The following is a 20,778-nucleotide window of genomic DNA, read 5'->3' as shown; positions in this document are numbered from 1 at the left end:
AGTGTAGATGGGGCATTTGAGGTTGTTCTATCTGGAGCAGCTTCAGGAATTACAGGTTTGGGAAATATCGTTCTTTTTGTTGTTGCTCAAAAAAATGTTGAAGAAGCGACAAATGCTGCTGTTGTTGCTGATATCAAGGACATTCAACCAACTGCAATTATCAATTCCCTGACAGGAAAAGATTTAAGCGACATACCTTTGCTAAAGGATTTGAAAGTAAGTGTCGCTCTTGAAATATCAAATGGAGATATGATGGTCCTTAAAAATGAAGCATTGAATAAAGTTCTTCAGAAATATGTCTCAAATGCGAAAACAATAACAAAAGGCACAAAAATAAAATTAGACATACCTCTCAAAGAAATCATCAAGAAGACTGGAACGAAGGCAACGTTGACAAATATTCCCGATTCCATATTTGTAAAGATCTTTGTTACTGATGGAATAATATGCTGTCAATTTCCTGATAACATAAAAATGGATTTGCTTAACGCCTTGGTTGCATTGATTCCGAATGTGCCGGACGCCATTTTTGAAAAGGTACTGAAGACGCCACCAAAAATCACTATCAAAAAGTTTGATGTTAATGTTCAAACTAAAGCTGTTGATGTCCAACTCGAAGCTCCTGATGAAGTGAAGTTAGGTAACGATTTAATCGCTATTAAAGATGTGCAATTTGATTTGTCTCATAAGCCGGAAGGAAGTTGGGATTTTAAAGTCAAAGGTGCTGCAAAGATTGGAGATGGAACCTTAGAAGTGACTGTAACAAAAAAAGGAGATGTTTTTGAATTAAATGGTAAGATTTTTTAACTATTTTTACACTTTGGTCGTCAATGTCTAGGCTGTTCTCATCAATCTAACGCCTACGCCCACTTGTGACGGAAGATTTGAGTAAAAACACAACAGATACACGACTTTTCTAGGCTGTTCTCATCAATCTAACGCCTACGCCCACTTGTGACCGAAGATTTGAGTAAAAACACAACAGATACACGACTTTTCTAGGCTGTTCTCATCAATCTAACGCCTACGCCCACTTGTGACCGAAGATTTGAGTAAAAACACAACAGATACACGATTTTTCTAGGCTGTTCTCATCAATCTAATGCCTACGCCCACTTGTGACCGAAGATTTGAGTAAAAACACAATAGATACACGACTTTTCTAGGCTGTTCTCATCAATCTAACGCCTACGCGCACCTGTGACCGAATATTTGAGTAAAAACACAATAGATACACGACTTTTCGTAAAATTATTATGATGATTCCTTTTTCAAGCCACCTTACAACATTGATATTATTTTTTTTTTATTCTTAGATAACTTTTAGGGACGTAAAAAACGGGTAAAATGTACCAACGTTATTACCTTGTATTTTACTTTTTTTAAGGTGAAATTTGCACGTTGACGCTAAAAAGACTAATGGAACAATTTGGTGGAACAGAAGAAGGGAAAAGTTCTGTTATTTCCAACTTAGACTTTTTAAATTTTGGTATAAAAGACGTTAAAGTAAATGCAGTGTTTGGGGATAATTTAAAATTACGGTAAAAAGATTTAAAATTTAGTTCCTCTCAAGTTTGTTAAACTGTTGTTAGTTAAAGGCTAAGATGAATATATACCTACTATGGCGTGACACGTTGATCAAATGAATATATAAGATCGTTTCTTAACACAGTTAACAGGTTTAAAGACATTTGAGTTCTCCATCATAGCTAAAAGCAATTAAAGAGCATTTTTCATTAAAAAATTCGCAAATAATTTTAAGCAACAAAAGGTTGCGTGTTGCTTAGCAGCAATCAAACATTGACACTCATAACCAACCTAAATATCTTAAGGCAACCCTTTAAAGTCTTATAGCTTAGTTTGAATAAATACATATCACGTTTGTTACATCATTGCCTTTTCCTAACAGTAACAGTCACTTATCATTTACGGAATAGGTTTTGACAAGAGTTACAATAAAATAGCATGAGCAAAATATATTTGAGTATCATCACGCAGCATTCAAATATTTAAGCTCTAATCTGTTTTAAAGCTTTAGGTGGTCAGGTACTTCATGATTTATAATTATAATACACAACTAATAAGTACTTCCGCTTTAGCTAGGTATGAACTGTACTAACTTATAACATATGACTATCTAACCATAAAAACCACAAAAAACCAAGTAGGGAATTACAGCTGGAAGTCTAGTATGTATCTTAAATCCTTCAATTTAGGCATGTTGTTTTTAAGGAGCTTCACAATAATTAACTGCTGCCTAGTTATAAATACAACTGTAGGAAATATAAAGAACAGACTAAGGCAACTGACTTAATTTTATATGTAGACTACTAAGTTTTAGTTTTTATATATTACAGCTATGAAAATAGAAAGATAACCAGTAGTGTCTAAGACACCGAGTACACGCCAATTTGAAGGCTATGGAAAAAGAGTCTTTCTTTTTTATCTTAAATTTGGAAACATCATTTTGACGTCCAGTTTTAGTTATTGGAACTTTTTTACTCGGCAACTATATTTACATACAAGAATTTAGTCATCATATAATTTAGTGTGACAGGCAATCCTATATTGTTTGGTTGGGATGGAATGTTTTTTGAAGGAATGGTACTGGGAGGTGTCCAAAGTCGCCAAATGTTTCTTGGCGTTGTAATGAAAAATATAAGATTGGACGAGATTGTTGAAAAGTTATTCAAAAAGAAGATCTTGCAAACATCATGGATGTCGCAATTAACAGCAAGTGAGTTTTTTCGATTTTTTCATTTTTTGTGTATTCGTCCTTTTAGCGAATAATTGTTTTATTTTTTAATTTGTTGTATTCAGGCATATTGATATCTAATACTGACGCAACAGAAAAGGTGGATTTTACATTGCCCGAATTAAAAAACGCTGTGAAACTCAAAAAAGGTACAGTTATCCACTGTATTAGAGATTGTGCATTACAAAAATGCGAAGATAAGACATACTCGTTTCATAATATTAGTCGCAACCCATAAAACAAGCAACGCTCCAACAATAAAATCTTGTGCAGATACAAACAGATTGGTACTTCCTTAGATTACTTACTCTGAAAGCGTAAAATTTCGTTTCATTATTAGGTGTATTTCTCTCCACTCAATTAACAATACCAAATGATTGCAAAGGATCAGCTCTGTGTGAGGTGGCACGAGAAAAAATGAAGCCAGGTACAAAGTTAAGATTGGAAGGTGAAATATCAACATCAGGAGTGACACTTCGAGCAGTCTACGATGGGAATGGATTCGAATTTGGAAAAAACTTTAAATTGACAAAGTTGCAAGCTGTTTTAAAGGTTGCAGCTGAGACAGAATTTTATTTTGAAGGACAAATGAAACTTCTAGACCCCCCGTTGGCATTCACAGGTAAGTTTTTAAAGCTGTTTTGAAACAAGTAAAAATCTTCCCTTTGATTTATTTAGAAGAAAATTCTACTTTATCAATGTCTTTTTTCCTAATGCAGCTCGTATATCCGTTGGTGTTACCGGAAGAGTTGAACTTCAACTTCTAATGGAGGGAATGTGGAAAAGACCATTTGGCTTAAAATATGTTGCTTTTGGAAACATACAGATGGGAGTTGCTATTGAGCCTTCAGTTCCAATCCCAAAACTAGGTGTGATGTTTAATTGATTTGAAGTCTAATTTTGACAGGCTCTTAGTTAAAAGATTTGACGTTTTACCCACCTTATTTTTTACCAAATATGACCTAAGATCTAACCAATGGTAGCATTTTATCAATTTTTTTTTCTTCCAAACGAGTTTTTGATAGTAAAGCTAGAAGTTTAATAAGATAGTTTTAGATTTCAATATTGTCATATCATTGCACTAATCATTTACGTACTAAATCAAGCTTTAAGCTGCGTTTATATTTTTTTAGAGCTAACAGGAGAAGTGCACTTAGGAAAAATTGGAAATGGAAAAGAAATAATATCTAAAAGTGCAATCTCATTTGATCCATCGCGACCTTTAGACAATTACTTTTACTCTTCCATCAATACTTTAACTCTTGAAAGTATATCAAAGGCGTTTGAATTTGAAATTTCACTTCCTCAAGTTATATTAGAGTCAGGATTTCCTGAAGGATTAGTTGCAGGTTTTAGCACAAACCCTAAAGGTATGTCTTTTTATACTTAAATTTGTGATTGAAAATAAGCAAAAATCCCTGCAAGTCGTAAACCTTAAAGACAATTAATTCTAATATATATAACAACCAAATCTCGGTGTAGGTTACGGGAAATAGCAAAGCATGGTTTTCATTTATTACGTGGTGTCATTCGTAAAGAGTGAGCCAATGACATAAATTTTTAGGACTTACGTACAGGGCACTTCGGTTATACTCATAACCGTAAGAAATGAACACATAAAATTTGGTACTTATTACAAAAATACCAATGGGTTTGTTTACAAAAGAGAACAACCTCGATGTTGTTTGATGTTGTTCTTTCAGGTAGCTTAGCTACTATAGTTACATTTAGGATTAAACTAGCACTTATTACTTAATACTCAGTAAAATATGTCAAGTTTGAATATTAAACTTTTTCGCTATAGCTAGCTAGACTAAGTATAAAGGACAAGGCTGAGCTTTTTAGCTGGGTTAAAAGTCAAAACTTAAAGAGGAAAATTACATCACATTTTTTAATATCATACTACACATATTTCAGAACACCTGCAGGAAAATGCATTTTTCATCAAGTTACCCCATATTGCTAATATGGAAGATTTCTTCATAAAAAGCATCAGAAACTTTTTTCATGTGGATTACTTTTACATTAACAAAAATTAAAAATTTAAAGATAAACTTTTGCGATTTTGTCATTCATTAGTTTTCAAATTTTTCGCTGGAAATTTTTAAGGTTTAAAACCCATGTCTCACAGTAACTTCGTTCTTATCCTAATGTTAACACATAAGCTATGCAAGAACTTTTTCAGGAAAATAAAAACACATCAAGAGAAAAAGTTTGTTATTAAAGTAATATAAATAATTTCAAACCGGTTAGTCCCTGCAGTCATTTTGGTGCCAGCGGTATGAAAAACTATGCTAAAGCTATACTAAGTAAAAGTCCTATAAAAAATTGAAATAATGACTTGAAACTTAGTATTACATGTTTTTAGACCAGTTTGATGAAATGAACCCAAAATCTTTTTTACTACTATCATAGTTTCTGAGTTCTTAATTTTGGCCATTTTTGGAGACGCCGATAAACTTTTTTTGTCAGCATATCAATTTTGACAAGCCATGTGTACAGAAAACATTCTGAGTGATTCCCAGGATTAAAAATAATTCAAACAGATAAAATGTGTCCCAGGTTTAGGACCAAATACCTTATCCAGCTCAGAGAAAGTGGGAATGTGCTTCTAAAGCACAGTGCTAAATACATAATCTAAATTTTATGCCGTATAAATACAAAGTGGTTAGAAAGTTATTTTTTGTTCACCTGGATCTGCAACACGTTTACTTTGCACTAATCGCCCAGTCTGCTGGCACTCACAATTATTTTTTGAATATCCACAGGAACTTTTTATGCAAAATGAAAAATGCTAAACAACTGTACTTGCTTTGCAGAAGTAACAATAGGCTTACCATAAGTCCTGTGAATGTTGGTTTATGAAAAAGATATTCTTAATGCTATAAGCGCTCCACTGGATTTGTAACACACTACACTAAGTGTCCTCCATGTGAAACAGTTTATGCTTTTTTACTAAGTCTTAACCTGAAGACTTTAGGTCTTCCCACTTCAAGCGAATATTACTTCTGGCTATACTTTCCCAAATTTTGTTATTTCATAAAAGAAAACTGAAAATCTACATTATTTATTTATGAAATATAGGTTTCAGTTTGTCATGGAAACATGCTTACCAACATGCAATGTCTTGCATACCTAACTAGCTATATACTTAAGTCTTGAATGTTCACTGTATGGGAGGTCAAAATAACTTTATACCTAGCTATTTTTATTTAAAAAGACAGAATGCCTTGAAAAATCTTTTGTGCAGCTAGCTACATTAAAGTAATGTATTTAGCTCTTGTACTTTATCACTTAATTATTTAATAACAAATGTGCCCTGGAGTGCTGGCATGCTACTGGCTAGGTAGCTTAAAATCACAAAATAAATAAAAATCAGACATCGGAAAGGCGTTTCTGTTATTTACTTCTCATTGTGGGGTACCTCAAATTCTTGTAAATCCAATGAAAAAAATTACTTAAGAATTCCTTTTCTTTCCCTTGCACTACTCATGGCATTTCTTTTCATGTCTTTAGTTTCAAGCCACGATCCCTGAGCTTCCAACCCCGTCTAAGTCACAAGTTTCAGCGCTAGCCAAAATGACGGACAACGTTGAGGAACTCTGGGTAATTTTGAAAAAATGTGGTTATACCTTATGATTTTCAGATATTTGCTGCTGATATCAGCATATTTTGGCCTTTGGGTGCCACACCTCTGTACATATAGGAGTTAATTATCTTTAATATGGTCAGTATGGTCAGTATTACTAATAACAAAATGAAAGAAGTTGAAATTGTATCAGTACCACCAGTACTAAGTAGATTTACAAACGATTCAGATTTTATTTAACTTAAATAGAAAGCAAAAACGTTCGTGTTCGGTTATGTCATCAGCGGAGTCCACTAAATAAATAATTTCCCGACCGACCGACCTAAAAGTACTCTTTAAGCGACATTCTTCCCACCACAAATTCAGAATATATTGCGATGTAAAAGTAAATGTTCTACCCCCCAAAAATGTGCTTAAAGAGGAGCCAGTCTCGCCACACAAGTAAAGTCTGTCTATCTGAGTAGACGTCCTGGAATTAAAGAATTAGAATCTTTACGTTCTAATTCATAGGGAAAAATATTGAACATTTGAATGCTGCGATACCTGCGGGCTTCATGTTCAAAGGTTTGATCAATATACTTGGTTACAAAATCAAATGCGACATTGTTGTTGATTTTCCGAAGTTGATTCAAGTGGATGCTGAGTTGTCACCTATTAAAATTGGAAAAGGTTTGATCGCAGTTAGTCGGAGTAAAAATGATTTGGCAAATGGACCAAAAGTATTTGTTAAAATATCCAAAGAAGAGGTAAGGTGTTTTCTCCTTTTACACACAGTGGAAAGAAAATTTAAGCTTTATACGTTTCAAAGCAACCTTATAATCATTGTTCTGATTGGTAATCCTCAGAGGATAATTAGTAGGCGTGTGCAGGTGTACTGGATATATTCATACGTTTTTCAGGTTGCTGTCAAAATTCAAGGTTATGTATCCATTCTCGGTCTTGGAGCTGAAGTCTTGATAGATGTATCAAATAAAGGATTTTATTTCTATGTCTATGGAAACATATTCAATCTTATTGAAGCTAATGTTACAGTCAACGCACCTTATGGTAGTTTGGCGGAAACAGGATTTTCGGTATGCTTGTTTCGTATAGTTTTGTTTTGCCTGAGATTTCATACATTAATTTGAGGTGTTGCAATAATTTTTGACGCGAACTAACTCAATTCTTGATCTGCATCGTTCAATGTAGGTCTCTTCTTGCATCTCAGCATCAGTAGGAGAAGTGACAAGTGAAGCTAAAAAAACTATAACTACAGCTGCTGATGAAACACAGGAGGTAGTTTCAGAAAGTAAAGAAAAAACATCCAGCGCAGGTACATATGCAAAGCTAACCTAACATATTTTTTGTGTTTAAAGAATGTTCTATCATGCTTCCTGCTATTCTTAATACAATTTTCCTCCGTGTTTATTTCATTTGAATTTTTTAATTGATTCTTCTTATCCTGTAAGGATCGTGGTATGAAAAAGCAACTGAAAAACTACAAGATTGGGTGAGTAAATTAGAAGAAAAAGAATCAATTGTTCAACGAAAATCAAATAAATTGGGAAAAATAAAAGACTTCTTAGATGATAAATGTGTTGACCAATGTGAAGATGGTAAGATGTCATTTTATTGCTATTGAGGTAATGTAAGATGTTTTGTCTTTGTGAAACACTTATTTGACATTTTATTTCAGGCTTCTTATTCTATTAAAATCCTTATTAGAGGGTTTATAAATATTTTTATTTTAAGTTTTTTTCTCGTGTCTATTTAAGTTTGTATTGGCGGTCCAACAATCAACAAAAAGTGCAAAAAGGTCTTTGGAAAGTGGCTTCCATGTCCTGGATGGGATGACTGTAAGTCAAAAATTGAGGATCCAATTTGCATTGCAAAATGTAAAGGGAAGAAGGTGTACTTGGAAGGAAAAGCATTAAAAAAGAAAGTGACAATGGAGGTAGGGTTTGAGATTAAGTACCACAACAAGACTATGTAAGTTTCAAGTTTATACTTGCCAATAACTGCTGAAGTTTTACTTATTAACACCGAATGAAATTGTTTTTAGATACTTCTTGACGCCATCAGGATCATCAGAAAGGTTATAGAATTTGCAAAAGGCTTTGTTGACAAATCAAAAGAATTGATCGACTTTGCTGAAAAGGCTTCGAACAAAATAGAAGAAGTGGCAGCTTCGGGAAAAGCAGCTTTGGAAGCCATTGCAAAATACACTAGAGAAAACATAATCAACATACATCATATCTGCTTCAATACAAGCCTTGAAGAAGCCAAGTCTTCATGTTTTGGATTGAAAGTTAATGTCACTTTAGGTGGCAGTAAAAATTTCAATCTTGACACTAAGGCATGTTTAGATGTCAGTTTTGTGAAGAATATTGGAAAAGCAATAGCTGATCAGTTGTTTCCTGGTATAAATACAATTAAAGAAAAGATAAAACAAGTTCGAGATTATATGAAAGATCATCAAGACAAAGAAAAAGAAATGGGAAAACTGCAATCTGAGGCAAAAAAAGAAGAAAATGAATTAGAAGGGGTTTTAGCTAAAGGTGACTTAAACTCGGAAGAAGATGATGGAAAAACGAAAAAGGTCATTAGCTAGACAGAAATGCATTTTTTGCTGTGTTTTTGTAACCAAAAATCCAGTGTTTCTTCCTCTGTTCTTACCACATTGTTATGATTTCTGTTTTAGCAAACGTTTCCTACACCATTTAATGAATCGAATATCAGACATCAAATTTATGGTGCTTTGCCAGCAGTTACCATTCGTGATGACATCACGTTGGATGCTATGGAAACACGATCTCCATGGGCATTTTCTAAACATGATTCACCATTTGCATCTACTAGAGAATATGACGAGAAAGTGAATCAGGAAAATGAGGAGAATTACCAAAAGGAAGACATACCGACAGGTGAAGAAACTTGTTTCACTAAGAGGGGTTTCACAACTCATATTTAAGCCCGGGCTGAGTTTTCACCCGGACTTAACCCAGCCCTGTCTGAGGTTAATTTCTTGCATATGTGTACAACTCATAGGCAGGTTAAAATTTCACTTCAGTATGAAATTCGATAAAATCGTGCAGTAAATAGAATTTTTCTTCTGGCCCGGGTTGAAATGCAGCAATATACTGATGACAATGATGCAACGATAAGTCAAATTACGCATAACAGGAGAAATAAAACTTGTTAAAAGTTTGTGTTGAACACTTTTCGCGAAAATAATGCGTAAAGAATCTAGCCAAGGCACTGTTTCAGCTCAATGTAGCTTCACTTAGTAAAGCTACGTAGTAGTTGTCCAAGTTGAATAATCAATGCAACATGGGTCTGGAGAACGAGACTAGTAGCAGTTAAAACTAAGGAAAGTGTAGTTATCATTAAAATAATTTCTTAAATTTTCTATTTTAAAAGCCACTACTTTTGTCTTCTGTTTCTAAATGACAAGTGCTCATATTGAATTTGTCCTCAAAATCATAAAAAGTACAACTCAGCCTGGGCTGAAGTCAAAAGCAGAAATTGAACTTTTAGCCCGAGCTGAAAATCAATTGCAAAAAAAAAAAGATTTCATGGTAAAAGCCCGGGCTGAAATTTGAGCTGTAAAGCTCTCTTGAGCTTCCCATTATTTAAAAGCATAAAATTTCTTAAGCAACTCATGTACAACCAGCTAAGCAACGAAAAAGATGTTGCCAGAGAATGTTGTAGAGAGAATTTTTTCTTGCAATAGTTGTGCAATAATAACGGGTTGTATTAAAAACCAGGCTAAACTCCTTAACCTGTGTTCTGTTATTGTAGACTTTCTTGTGTTACTGAGATTGTGTTTTATTGTTGTTGTTTTTGTTTCTTTGTTTTTTTTCGTTCACGTAACCCTTGCTCTTTTTTTAGCTGCGTTGCTATGGTACTTTGATTTGTATTATTTGGTAACTCTCTTTAGATTTTGAAGCTTTAAAGGATTTCAGCCACGAGGATTCATGTCGTCGCGTGAACTCTACATTTAATATATATGAAGCCTTAGCGGATTCTCTTAATCTGATGTCTCACAAGATGAAAAGTGTGGAAGAAAAGTACAAAATTCAGAGAGGTTATTATGCGCGAGGATTGGTTGATGCTAAAGACGAGATCACTCACAACTGTAAGATTTTGTTGTGTTATACCTTCCTGCTGTGGTTTTGGTTGGTAAAGCGCTTAGACTAAGATTAACCATACATATCTCTAAGTTGACATAAAAGTTACAAAGGTTTACACCACTATTTATTTTCGTCACCTGTCCTGGTAATATAAGGATATTTTTGTAGAAGTTGCTGAACTAGCGGGAGCAAGTATCAGTTCAAAGCTGGAAGTTGCTTTCAGTTTCAATTAGAAAACATATCTAACTTGCTTGCATATTCCTGATTTTCTGCGGTTTTGCGAACATTGTTTTTTTATAGTTTCTCATAAAAATGTGACTTAGGGTTCTTGTGTACGATCTTCACATTCTCCCACAGATAGATCTTCCTTGATTCATTAATAAGCTAGTCTAATACCTTTATTCATTTCAATGCTTTCCAAAAAAAATACTTTGAACTTCTTTACTATCTTAAACAGTTAAGCAACTAAATGCTTTTATTTTTCCCTTAACGATTGCATAGAACTAAAACATTTTGTAGCCAAGTATAAACTGTTTATTTTGATATTTCACTTCCACATGTTAAGCATTTACTATCGGCGAGTGATACTTGTTGACTTGCTTAAATAACAAACAACTCTCTACTAACCAAATAACTCTCTGCATGTGTCCTAAAGTATTACTTGATATTCAACGCATTTCATTCATGCAGGCCATAACGTTAATATGACAAACGAACGCACGATGGATGCTTTGTATTATGTGGACAAGTTAAAACAAGGTCAGTACAATACTTGCCTCATCTGCTTTTAGTAACCTATAACCTCAATTTGGACAGGCACCTGGTGAACCTTCTCATACCAATCGGTATTGGGTGTCCTTGTCAGGGTTTTCGGGACAAAACCCCGCGTTGTAGCTCCACATTAGTATACATACGTATTGTGGCTTTTTTTTCATTTCACATTTTAAAAACAAAATGGCGCATGACCTGGAAAAGCATTTTTAAGTTTAGTTGAAAAAAACATTGACGCTAATACTTTGCCAATAAAAGAGCAATTATTAACACCCTACTCAGTCTGACCTTCTTCATAGATTATAAGAGAAAGGGTAGGTCTACAATCACTAAAATTTTTCAAACAAATCTGTTTTTAGGATGACTTTCACATATTCTGTTTTCCCTGATCCTGGGAATATTTACTGCGAATCTAATGATATACTTTCTTATATTTCGTAAGAACACAAATAGAAACATTTGAGACTGAACTTCTTTAAAATATATACACATCGTGCCTGCATAACAAAGTGCAGGTACACAGAAGAAAAATAAAATGGAGCAGTATAGCATACTGTTCCACATTAGCTACTTCGAGCTAGTTATTGTACACGTATTTTATATAAGCAACTTAACCTTTGTTCTGACACTAGAGCTGCTTAAAATGATACACAAGTTCTTCAGTAGCTTATCCGTTACTGATCATTAAGTTTTTGGAGTTATTCAAACCTATGAAACTGTAACCTGGCCCTCGAATTTTTGTTTGGAAGTTAAAAAATAATTTTTCAACCCTGTTTACACTGACAAATAATTAAACACTCTGCGTACACAGGTCCACAATATAACACGTATCTCATATACAAAAATAAACTACAAAGAATTTAAAAAAAAGAAAGTTTTTGGAACCCTAAATGTTACTTAATTTGCTTAGAAATTTTTCAATTTTAGTTATAAATTAATTACTTATCAAGAAATATGGAAATGAGACCCTTATGAAAATACTACAGGGCATATTACGGCCTGTGCACGTAGTTGGCGTGTTGCAAAGACCTGGCACTAAGGAAAACAACTAGCGAAGTTGCAATCCATTGAAACTGGATGTATTAGACAAATAGCCAATTGTCCGGGCACGGGAGTCCTTATAAGACTAAAATAGTCCGTATTAAAGCCTAAATAAATGAATACATAAGCCATTATGGATTTTGATTTCAGGAACTGTTTTATGGGAACATAACGTACGACAGCAAATAGCGAAACTAGATGAAAAAGCTTTAGCTATTTGGAAAGAATACTTAAATGATGTTGCTAAATCCACAGATAATGTAAACGCTGAAAAGTTGATGAAAATGCTTACGTCAGCATCTAGGGCTGCCCGCAAAAGAAACGATATTCCAGATGAATTTGGTAACAGTTTGAAAACTGCATCAAAGGTATAGAATGATATTTCAAACCAAATTTACTTTAGTCCCCAAAACACAAACATAAACACAAAAGCATAAGCGCATACATTTTTAAATATTTAGCTCTGATTACTTGACTCGATTATTTTTAGATCGTAAACAGCCTCATGGATGCAAAATCCGGTTCGCTAAGTTCAAATAGAATGTATATTGAGGAGCTAAATACCAATGTGAAAGTCATGAGAAAAGCTTTGCCATTTATTACATGCATAGAATGAAGTCTCGTATGATGGATCAATCTCCTGATGCACAGTGTCATAGCTGTATTGGATAAGTTTGAAGGGATTTCTGTGGAAATAATATTTATGTTATATTTGAAATGTTTTCACAAGTTTGACACGTTTCACAAGCATTATCTAAGATGATGTTTTAGCATCACATTTTTACATAACTTCATATAAACATGTTCAAATTATTTGACTTTTTTTAATGAGAAAACGCCTTCCTAGAATAAGCGCCTTTGTTGCTTAGAAAGTATATTTTTTGCGAAGCAACACCAAGATTATTTTTATGTTTTTTTTTCAGACATTATGTTTTATTTATTTATATAGTTATTTATAGCTTTGCTTTTATTAACTGCAGCTTTTAATGAAGGGGTTTATCTCTAAAATAAAATTTAAGATTTAAATCCAATAATGACTATGTTTTTGAGTATACCGTACTGATTAGGTTAATCGAACAGCATTTTTTAAGCGCCCCATCTAACAAGCGCACAGCTTTCAGAAACTTGGTAAAACTAAAAACACTAGAAAGAAAAAACCTCATTTTGTCACAACACAAGTTTCACTTTTCAGGAAAAAAAATAAAAGAGCCCATTTCTTTAATTTGCACTAAATTAGAAAGAATTTATATGCGCTCAGCATTTTCTAAGCGCCTCAATCGATTAAGAGTTTAAAAAAGTTTAAAAGGCCGGCTATTGTGAAGAATATGAATTAGGACTGGAATTTGAAAGTCACATTTTTGGCTGTGAATAGTATATTTCAGAATGCAGAGTGGTTAGCTCGTAAAAGCTAATTGAAATCGACATATACTAAATAATAAATATAACAATAAGACGGAAAACAAAAAAATATCAACTTTTGTTAACAAACGGTAGCAATTAAATACAAGAAGAATTACAATCTCTCGTGAACTTTCAAGGACGGGTGAACCGGTGGGGTTTTCACGGAGTTGCTTTTCCAATTAACGTAACGCCCAATGGCAAGTTAACAAGTGACAGGTTCATAGTGGTTATACCTATTGATGAATTATTCCTTGTGGCACGACCTTTGAAATTCAGCACTTTATATATTGTGTCCGAAATTGTAGTTCTCCTGTATTTATTTACTTTGCTTTCCCGCCATCGCGTATAAATGTGGTTTCTTAAGCCAAACGACAGCTTTTTGTTTTTTTATGCACTGTTGAAGCATTGACTGCAATATTGCAAATTAAGAAAAAAAAGCTATTTCTAACTATGTCATAAAGGTAAAATCAAATTTCACTTGGCCAGTACCCGAGACTTGTACTATGACACGTGTGTAAGCCAAGTAAATGACGTCGCAGAATACGTTTGCTGTACTACTTACAATGTCGCCATTACAGAACAATCTGCTCCACACTTGGAAAGATCCAAAGGATCAAGGAATTGGGAGGCACTGGTGTCAGAGCAAAGTTTAGCAGCGTTTAAAATATTTGATTTAAGCAGCTAATACTGACAAGTGAATTTCGACAAGTTCCGAGTGCATGTTAGATAGAAATGGCTTTCACAATTGCTTGTGGAATCTGTGGAATTACACCTTGTCAGTTAAATGTGGTATTAATTTTCCAGGTCATTCTTTTTAAAAAAAACCGTTAAGGGTGTGTTTTCCACGTGCTTAAATGTCAGAGAGAAAAATTTGTATCTTGTTGCAATTACTACTTTTTACGTTCTGTAGAAAGTTTTTTTTTTGATCAAACGTGAATAAGATGAAATAAGAAAAAGTATTAAGTGTCATAAGGCAACTACATTTCTGTAGAAAGTGTATTTGTTATAGCTACGTATGCGATTTTAAGACGCATACGTATTCTTTTCGTTTTAGAGGAGCACCTCTGAAACGAAACGAATGAGAACAACATAGCTAAAACTTGGTTGGTTATTTTGTTCATTATTTAATGTTGTACTGATGAATATTCACAGCGAGACATTCAAACAGTTTTTAATTGTTTTTATAAGGCTGAAAAGCGAGGGTAGAACGCATTTAGTGGAGCGTAAATATTGTTCCCCAATTGTAAATTTCTTCACCATCAGAAGAAATAATTGTGTGCACAATTCTCTAGAATAAACAAATAAATAACATTTAAAGGGGTTATGTACACAAAGACTGTTATATTTTCAAAGTCGCTCATGCTCGCATAAAAAGTTCGAAATTTAATACCCGCAAATCTAGCACCATTAAGTTAGCTAGCTGTTTTTTTAAAGGCTCTGTTTCAAATAACATTTTCGTTGGAATTTAGTTATCCACGAAATAAAAATCCCTTTGATTACTTTAACATTTTTAAATTAAATCTATTTTATTCAATTTATTTTTATGGTGCGTGCGTACATTTTCGTGTTCGTGCGCCTGCGTGCGTGACGATCTAACACCTACATGAGGTAGGAGTTAGGTCGTCTTATACAAAATGGAACAGCAAAAAAACACAACATGTAGAAACAGAAAACTTTGCAATGTGAACTGTTTAGGTGATCTAAGAAAGTAATCTAATGTTGTCTGTTTGATACATATCGTTTTTCTTATTAATTTTGTTATTGTTTTTATTTATGTTAACAAACCTTGAAATTTGGCGTTGCATGCCGGGAGAAGTCTGTTGTTCTTGCAAGTATACCGTACATAAATACCACCTAACATTCCTAGAATAAATTTGATCTTTTTATTTGATGGTTCTAAGGTAGCTTGAACTCAAACTTTAATATTATACCATAACAAAATTTTATTTACACTCTGTCTAGAAGAATAGTTTACGCTGCCTAGCTACCATTTTGCCAAACAAACAAATAGAGAGACGTCGGTATTGAAATGAAAATAATTTACTTTTTAAAATCACAAACACGATTTGGTAATTATACCCAATTAGTATATTATGAATTGTTTTTCTTTCTGTATATTTGTGTGTGTGTTTTTTTTTTGGAATCTATTCGTTTTCTTTTTCACGTTCTTCCTTATCATATTATAGTGTACGGTTATTTAATTCCATGGTGTTTATCATATGCTTCTTCTAACTTTATTGAACATCTATCTAATACACATTACTTCAGTAATGAAACTAAATTTAATTTTTCAGATAAAATGAAGAGATATTTGAAAGTGATACTGGCGTTGTTATTGCTCACCGCTTTGGTCAACACACATTACAAGGTGTCAACAAAGCGTGTCCATTTTCGCCATCACCACGACGGTGAAGATGAGCATGTAAAAAGAAACATTGTGCAGAACTCAAATGCTTGGAAAAGGCAAGGTATCAACAACAAGTTTATTTTTTTATTTTTTGTCATTACATCTATATCGAACTTGAAACTTTATATGTGCTGATCTCTGTAACATCAACAAAGTGAAACTAATTTTAATAAATTTCGTTAGTGTTAACTAACTTAAGAACGCCTTACCTAGAGAGTTTGTAGTCAGTATCACGCTGCTTCTACGATGTCAGTATGGGTATCGGTCTAAATGGTCGACATAGTTAGCAGCCACGTTGTTCGATAATATTTCTCATGGTACTATACTCAAAAAACTCGCTGCATAAGGAACCAACAACACTGAATTAAATTAGTTCACTCCGTAATTATTTATTCGGTCGCAACAAGTAGTACTAGAAAACATCAAATCCAAAATTCACCACTTGCATTGTGGAGTTTCACAATTATATATATTAGGTCCTTCCCTATTTTTGCTATTTTTCTATGATTTTCATAATGTCATTCTTCGAACGGACGTTATAAATTTCCTGAAGACACAATTTCGTGTTATCGAGAATACTTGGTAATTAATTTAAAAGGGAAAAACGGAATCAATGTTAGTAGGCAATAACAACTAGTTTAAAAAAGGTCCAAATGTTTTAAAAATGGACTTTACAATGGTATTGAGATTAAAAGCACTTCCACCTTCAAGTACTTTGGTTCATTTATCGACTCCAAACTTTTAATGAATGAAAATTTTGATAGTATGTACAAGCAAGCATTTGCAAGACTTAGACTATTAAGCGCTTTGAAATCTTACTTAGACAATGTGACGGCTATATACAACACCATGGTAGTTCCTTTACGACTTTTAACGGTATCGTAAATTTGAAACTCATTTCCGTTGACAATCGAGCAAGGAATATAACAAAAAATCAGGAAAATGAAAAACAGTTGTTGCAAATGCATCGACAGTGATATTTTTTGGATTTTCTCAACTACTTTGTAAAGCATGATCACGCTAAAAAAACACCAGAAATAACCAGTACTTGTTCAAAATTCCGCGAGTCAAGGTAGAAATATTAAAAAAAAAATTTACTTCATGGGTGCCAAAATTTACAATGAAATTCCGTCAGCAATCATATACTAAATTTAAAAGTTTATGGAAGAATTACGATTTTAAGCAGTGATATGTTCATTAGTCATTTTATGGCAACAGTTTTTATATTTTATATTTTATTTTTGGTTTAGTGTGTTTTTGTTTCATAGTGTTATATATTCTCCTACTTGCAATAGGTGAATTTAGTCATATCAAAGCCTGTTTTAGCTTTCAGATTCATTTTTCGTTTTTAATACATGTACTTTGGTGTGTTTTCGATAATTTGAGGGTAGGAGTCACCTGTAGATGAATCCACGGCTTCGCTCATCCTTTATTTACCGCTACTGCGGTTACCATTTTGCATTTTGTAAATAGTTTTTCCGAAACAGGACACGTTTGGAAGGCAAAATTAATTAAAAAATATCATGTATAAATCTTGATAATAAATAAATATATTTGTGTATTATTATTATCATTATTATTTCTTCATTGAATTTAAATCATAAGTAGCTACATTTTGTATATCTGGCGCTGCTTTAATTAATAAAAAATTAAAATGCGCACGTCATAGGTTCTAAGGAGGTCACAAAAAATAGGCCGTTATCTCAAATCGTCTGGAAGAACACATTTCGCTTTTTGTTATTAACTATTGATACTTGAGACTAGCGTTTCTAAAATTTGCTTCGTAATCACAAGGTCCGTGGTTTGGTACACAGTGCAGACATGTGTAGGAAATGCCTTCACTACAGCTAGAGGTCAAGCCTGTCATGTGAGGTGTATACTTAATGTATGTATTCAGAATACAAAACCCACATTGATATCAGTTTTTCCAACACTGAAGTATAACATGCTATGTAAAAAATTGGAATAATAAATTTGTCCAATTCTACCACCCCACACCTTTTCTTTGCTTTCAATCTTTTCATGTTTTAATCTTCTGATAGTCTTCCAGACTGTTTTATGCTTGTTTCACAAAAAGTAACAACATGAAAACTGCAAAGAGATATTTTTGCATTACTAATGAAAGTAATGGAAACTTGAACAAAAATATTGAAACATTGTCATTTAAATGTCATTTTACAAAATTAGCAAAGAACATCAACTCGCGAATTCTCCGCGGAGGTCCCATTTTCCCGATTTCGGTCCCTTTTCGCGAAAATTTCTACCCGGTAAGAAATTTAACCTGAAATTCACGAAAGTTATTTTCGCGAAAAATCAACTTTTTCTAAAAATCGTAAAAGTTTTTTCCAAGTTTTAAAAGCCGAAAACTCTTAAATAACGAGGGCTCCAAGGACAAGGGTAGAAATAATAGAATCACAACGAAAAAAATAATCAGCCCGAAAAATGGCTCTAAAACTCTAACTCTGAAAATGGCCAAAGCCCGACTCAATGTGGCAAAATCAGCTAAAAATCAAAAAAAAATTCTTGCTGGACTCTCTTCTTTTTTTTTGCCGCTCAAAAACATTTCACGAATATCTCTACTCCCGAAGTTGACTTTTTCTTTCTCTTGTTTTTCTTCAACGGTGTGGCGGGCATGCTAGTTAACGGAGAAAGTGTCATCACAAAATTGAAAATAAGTTCCCCATCAGGTTTTCTTCCACAGGTTCAGTATACATATTGTGAACCAATTCTAAGTAGCGTATATACGCAGTAGTATTGTTTTTTCATTGAAATTTATTGTCATTCGCGAAAATTTTTGATCCAAAAAAAAGAAAAGAGTCCAGCAAGAAAATTTTTCGATTTTTATAGTAAATTTTAAATTTACTACTTTAGGAAAAACATGTATTATAAATTTGATGGGTCGATTAGAAAAAGATGGTCTGAAAGACATACCATCGTGTGCTTTATGGGCAATCCGTAATAAATACTCTAAAGCCGATAGATTTTTTAGGATTGTTGTCATTACCCCCGTCTGTCAAGGCGTGCATGCGACGAAGAAAACATTTACTTGTTGTGAGGTGCATAATTGTTGAATTTGAAAGTCAAAGAAGTTTGAAAAAAAATGAATCAACGAGACGAAGTTATTAGTAGAAAATCATTAATGTTAAAAGAAAGAATTATCATTCTGTAAAATATAATTTTTGTTGGCTTGGTATGTAATTGTTGGTTACGAACACGAAGTTTATACCGAACTTGTATCTTTTTATTTTGATAAACAAATACGAAAGAAGCATGTGTTTGGTTGATACATACAAAATTTAAGTAAATCAAGTAATTGCCTGATGATCTCTTTCAAAGCAGTCTGGCTTAAAGTGGATGGAACATATATAAAATCCTGAATCCTTAGGCAAGGGACCAGTTGTTCTAATGTTAGGTGACCATCTTTTTCAAAGCTCGTTTTTTTTCTCTGCGCTGGGAATTTTGAAAACGATACAACATCGTCAACATTTTCTTTTGATTTATTATTACCAGTTCTGTTAGTGCAGTTGATGTCGGCGCAATTTGGCATGTTTTCAAGCAGTTAAACTCGAATGTTTAAGTAAATTAACAACTAATACTACCACCACTAGCACGCTACACTTTCTGAACTAAAAAACGTCATAATTTCAACTCGAACCAATCCTTTTAAAATCGCAAAGGGGTCAAAATAACGAAGCGATTTCACGCGTAGTAAACACAACTTTTTACTAAGTTAGTGAAACTTTTATATGAAAAGAAATAGGTATTTCAAATTTTTTTTTGCTGCGGCTACTGTTTTTTTTTTAAATAAAAAATTAGAGCTTACTTTCCCTTTAAAGGCAATAATAAAGTAGAGTTCGATTATATAAATTTTTAAGATTTTATCATTTTATTACCCCTAAAATTATTTTTAGGCATTATTAAGTAAGACTTGATATGATTTTAACGCTCTTTACAAAATACAGGACATTTATGTAATTGAAAAATGAGTAATATTATAACATTTTAATAATTTTCGTTTGTTAAAAATTTATCAGTATATTGTTCAAATACTCTGATAAATTTGTGTCCTGAAGTGCTTTAGATAGAATAAGGAGATTGATAACACAAGGATAACCAATGAAATGATAAATTACTAACAATGTTACTTTTTTTATCAAAATCATGTACCACAACAGGCTTTTTGGGTAATAAGACCAACTTAGCTTTTGAAGAACAAGCATGCGTACGCAGCATAAAATTTTAGCAAACCAGGCGGATGTTTAAACAAATTATTAGGAAATTTTGCTTTTTTGCTTTTTTTGCAATGTCCAAATCAGTGTCTGATATTTACTTGTCCATAGATCCTTTTTTGATTCGAATTCTCGAATTAAAATTTCTTTCAGGGGAAATTGTTTGAGGAAACTCATTGGTCATTGTTTTGTTTGAAAAATCCAAAAAGTTAAAAATATCTAACTTCTGAAATTTAAATTGACAAATTGAATTCAACAAGTTGAAACAAGAAAGGGTAAACACACAATTATTAAATTTGTAGATTTGATAAATCGATGGTTCTTTCTGTGATTTTTCCCCTCATATGGCTTGGTTAACCCAAGCCATTTGAGGGAAATTGGGGAGGTGTGAGCTGTTGGATGTTGCATGGAGTTGTCTGGTAAAGCACGGACCTTAATTGAGTCTGCATAGCTTAAAATGAGCATTAAATACT

At 33.2% G+C, this 20,778-nt stretch overlaps 2 protein-coding genes across 2 annotated transcripts; both read left to right on the top strand.

Annotated features, from left to right (window-relative positions):
- Positions 1-8,288: 8,288 nt before the first annotated feature.
- LOC130649261 (uncharacterized) lies at positions 8,289-9,731 on the top strand. Its single transcript, XM_057455514.1, has 2 exons — positions 8,289-8,922; positions 9,025-9,731. Exons 1-2 carry the CDS (start codon positions 8,788-8,790, stop codon positions 9,292-9,294), a joined length of 405 nt encoding a protein of 134 aa, XP_057311497.1. The 5' UTR covers positions 8,289-8,787; the 3' UTR covers positions 9,295-9,731.
- A 183-nt stretch (positions 9,732-9,914) lies between these two features.
- On the top strand, positions 9,915-13,222 carry LOC130649305 (uncharacterized). Its single transcript, XM_057455564.1, has 4 exons — positions 9,915-10,461; positions 11,147-11,215; positions 12,419-12,636; positions 12,759-13,222. The coding sequence occupies exons 1-4, from the start codon at positions 10,362-10,364 to the stop codon at positions 12,882-12,884; spliced, it is 513 nt and encodes a 170-aa protein (XP_057311547.1). The 5' UTR covers positions 9,915-10,361; the 3' UTR covers positions 12,885-13,222.
- Positions 13,223-20,778: the final 7,556 nt, after the last annotated feature.

The sequence above is a fragment of the Hydractinia symbiolongicarpus genome, chromosome 7 (assembly GCF_029227915.1).
Source record: "Hydractinia symbiolongicarpus strain clone_291-10 chromosome 7, HSymV2.1, whole genome shotgun sequence".
Taxonomy (NCBI): Eukaryota; Metazoa; Cnidaria; class Hydrozoa; order Anthoathecata; family Hydractiniidae; genus Hydractinia; species Hydractinia symbiolongicarpus.
The sequence above is the reverse complement of the archived record's forward strand: the minus strand, read 5'-3'. Positions and strand labels throughout refer to the sequence as shown.

Excerpts from the sequence above, each read along its gene's own strand:
- LOC130649261 (XM_057455514.1), top strand. The coding sequence starts at position 8,788 with ATGAAAGATCATCAAGACAAAGAAAAAGAAATGGGAAAACTGCAATCT. Across the intron at positions 8,923-9,024 it reads ATGATGGAAAAACGAAAAAG|CAAACGTTTCCTACACCATT; the intron begins GTCATTAGCTAG and ends TTTCTGTTTTAG.
- LOC130649305 (XM_057455564.1), top strand. The coding sequence starts at position 10,362 with ATGTCTCACAAGATGAAAAGTGTGGAAGAAAAGTACAAAATTCAGAGA. Across the intron at positions 10,462-11,146 it reads AGACGAGATCACTCACAACT|GCCATAACGTTAATATGACA; the intron begins GTAAGATTTTGT and ends TCATTCATGCAG. Across the intron at positions 12,637-12,758 it reads GTTTGAAAACTGCATCAAAG|ATCGTAAACAGCCTCATGGA; the intron begins GTATAGAATGAT and ends GATTATTTTTAG.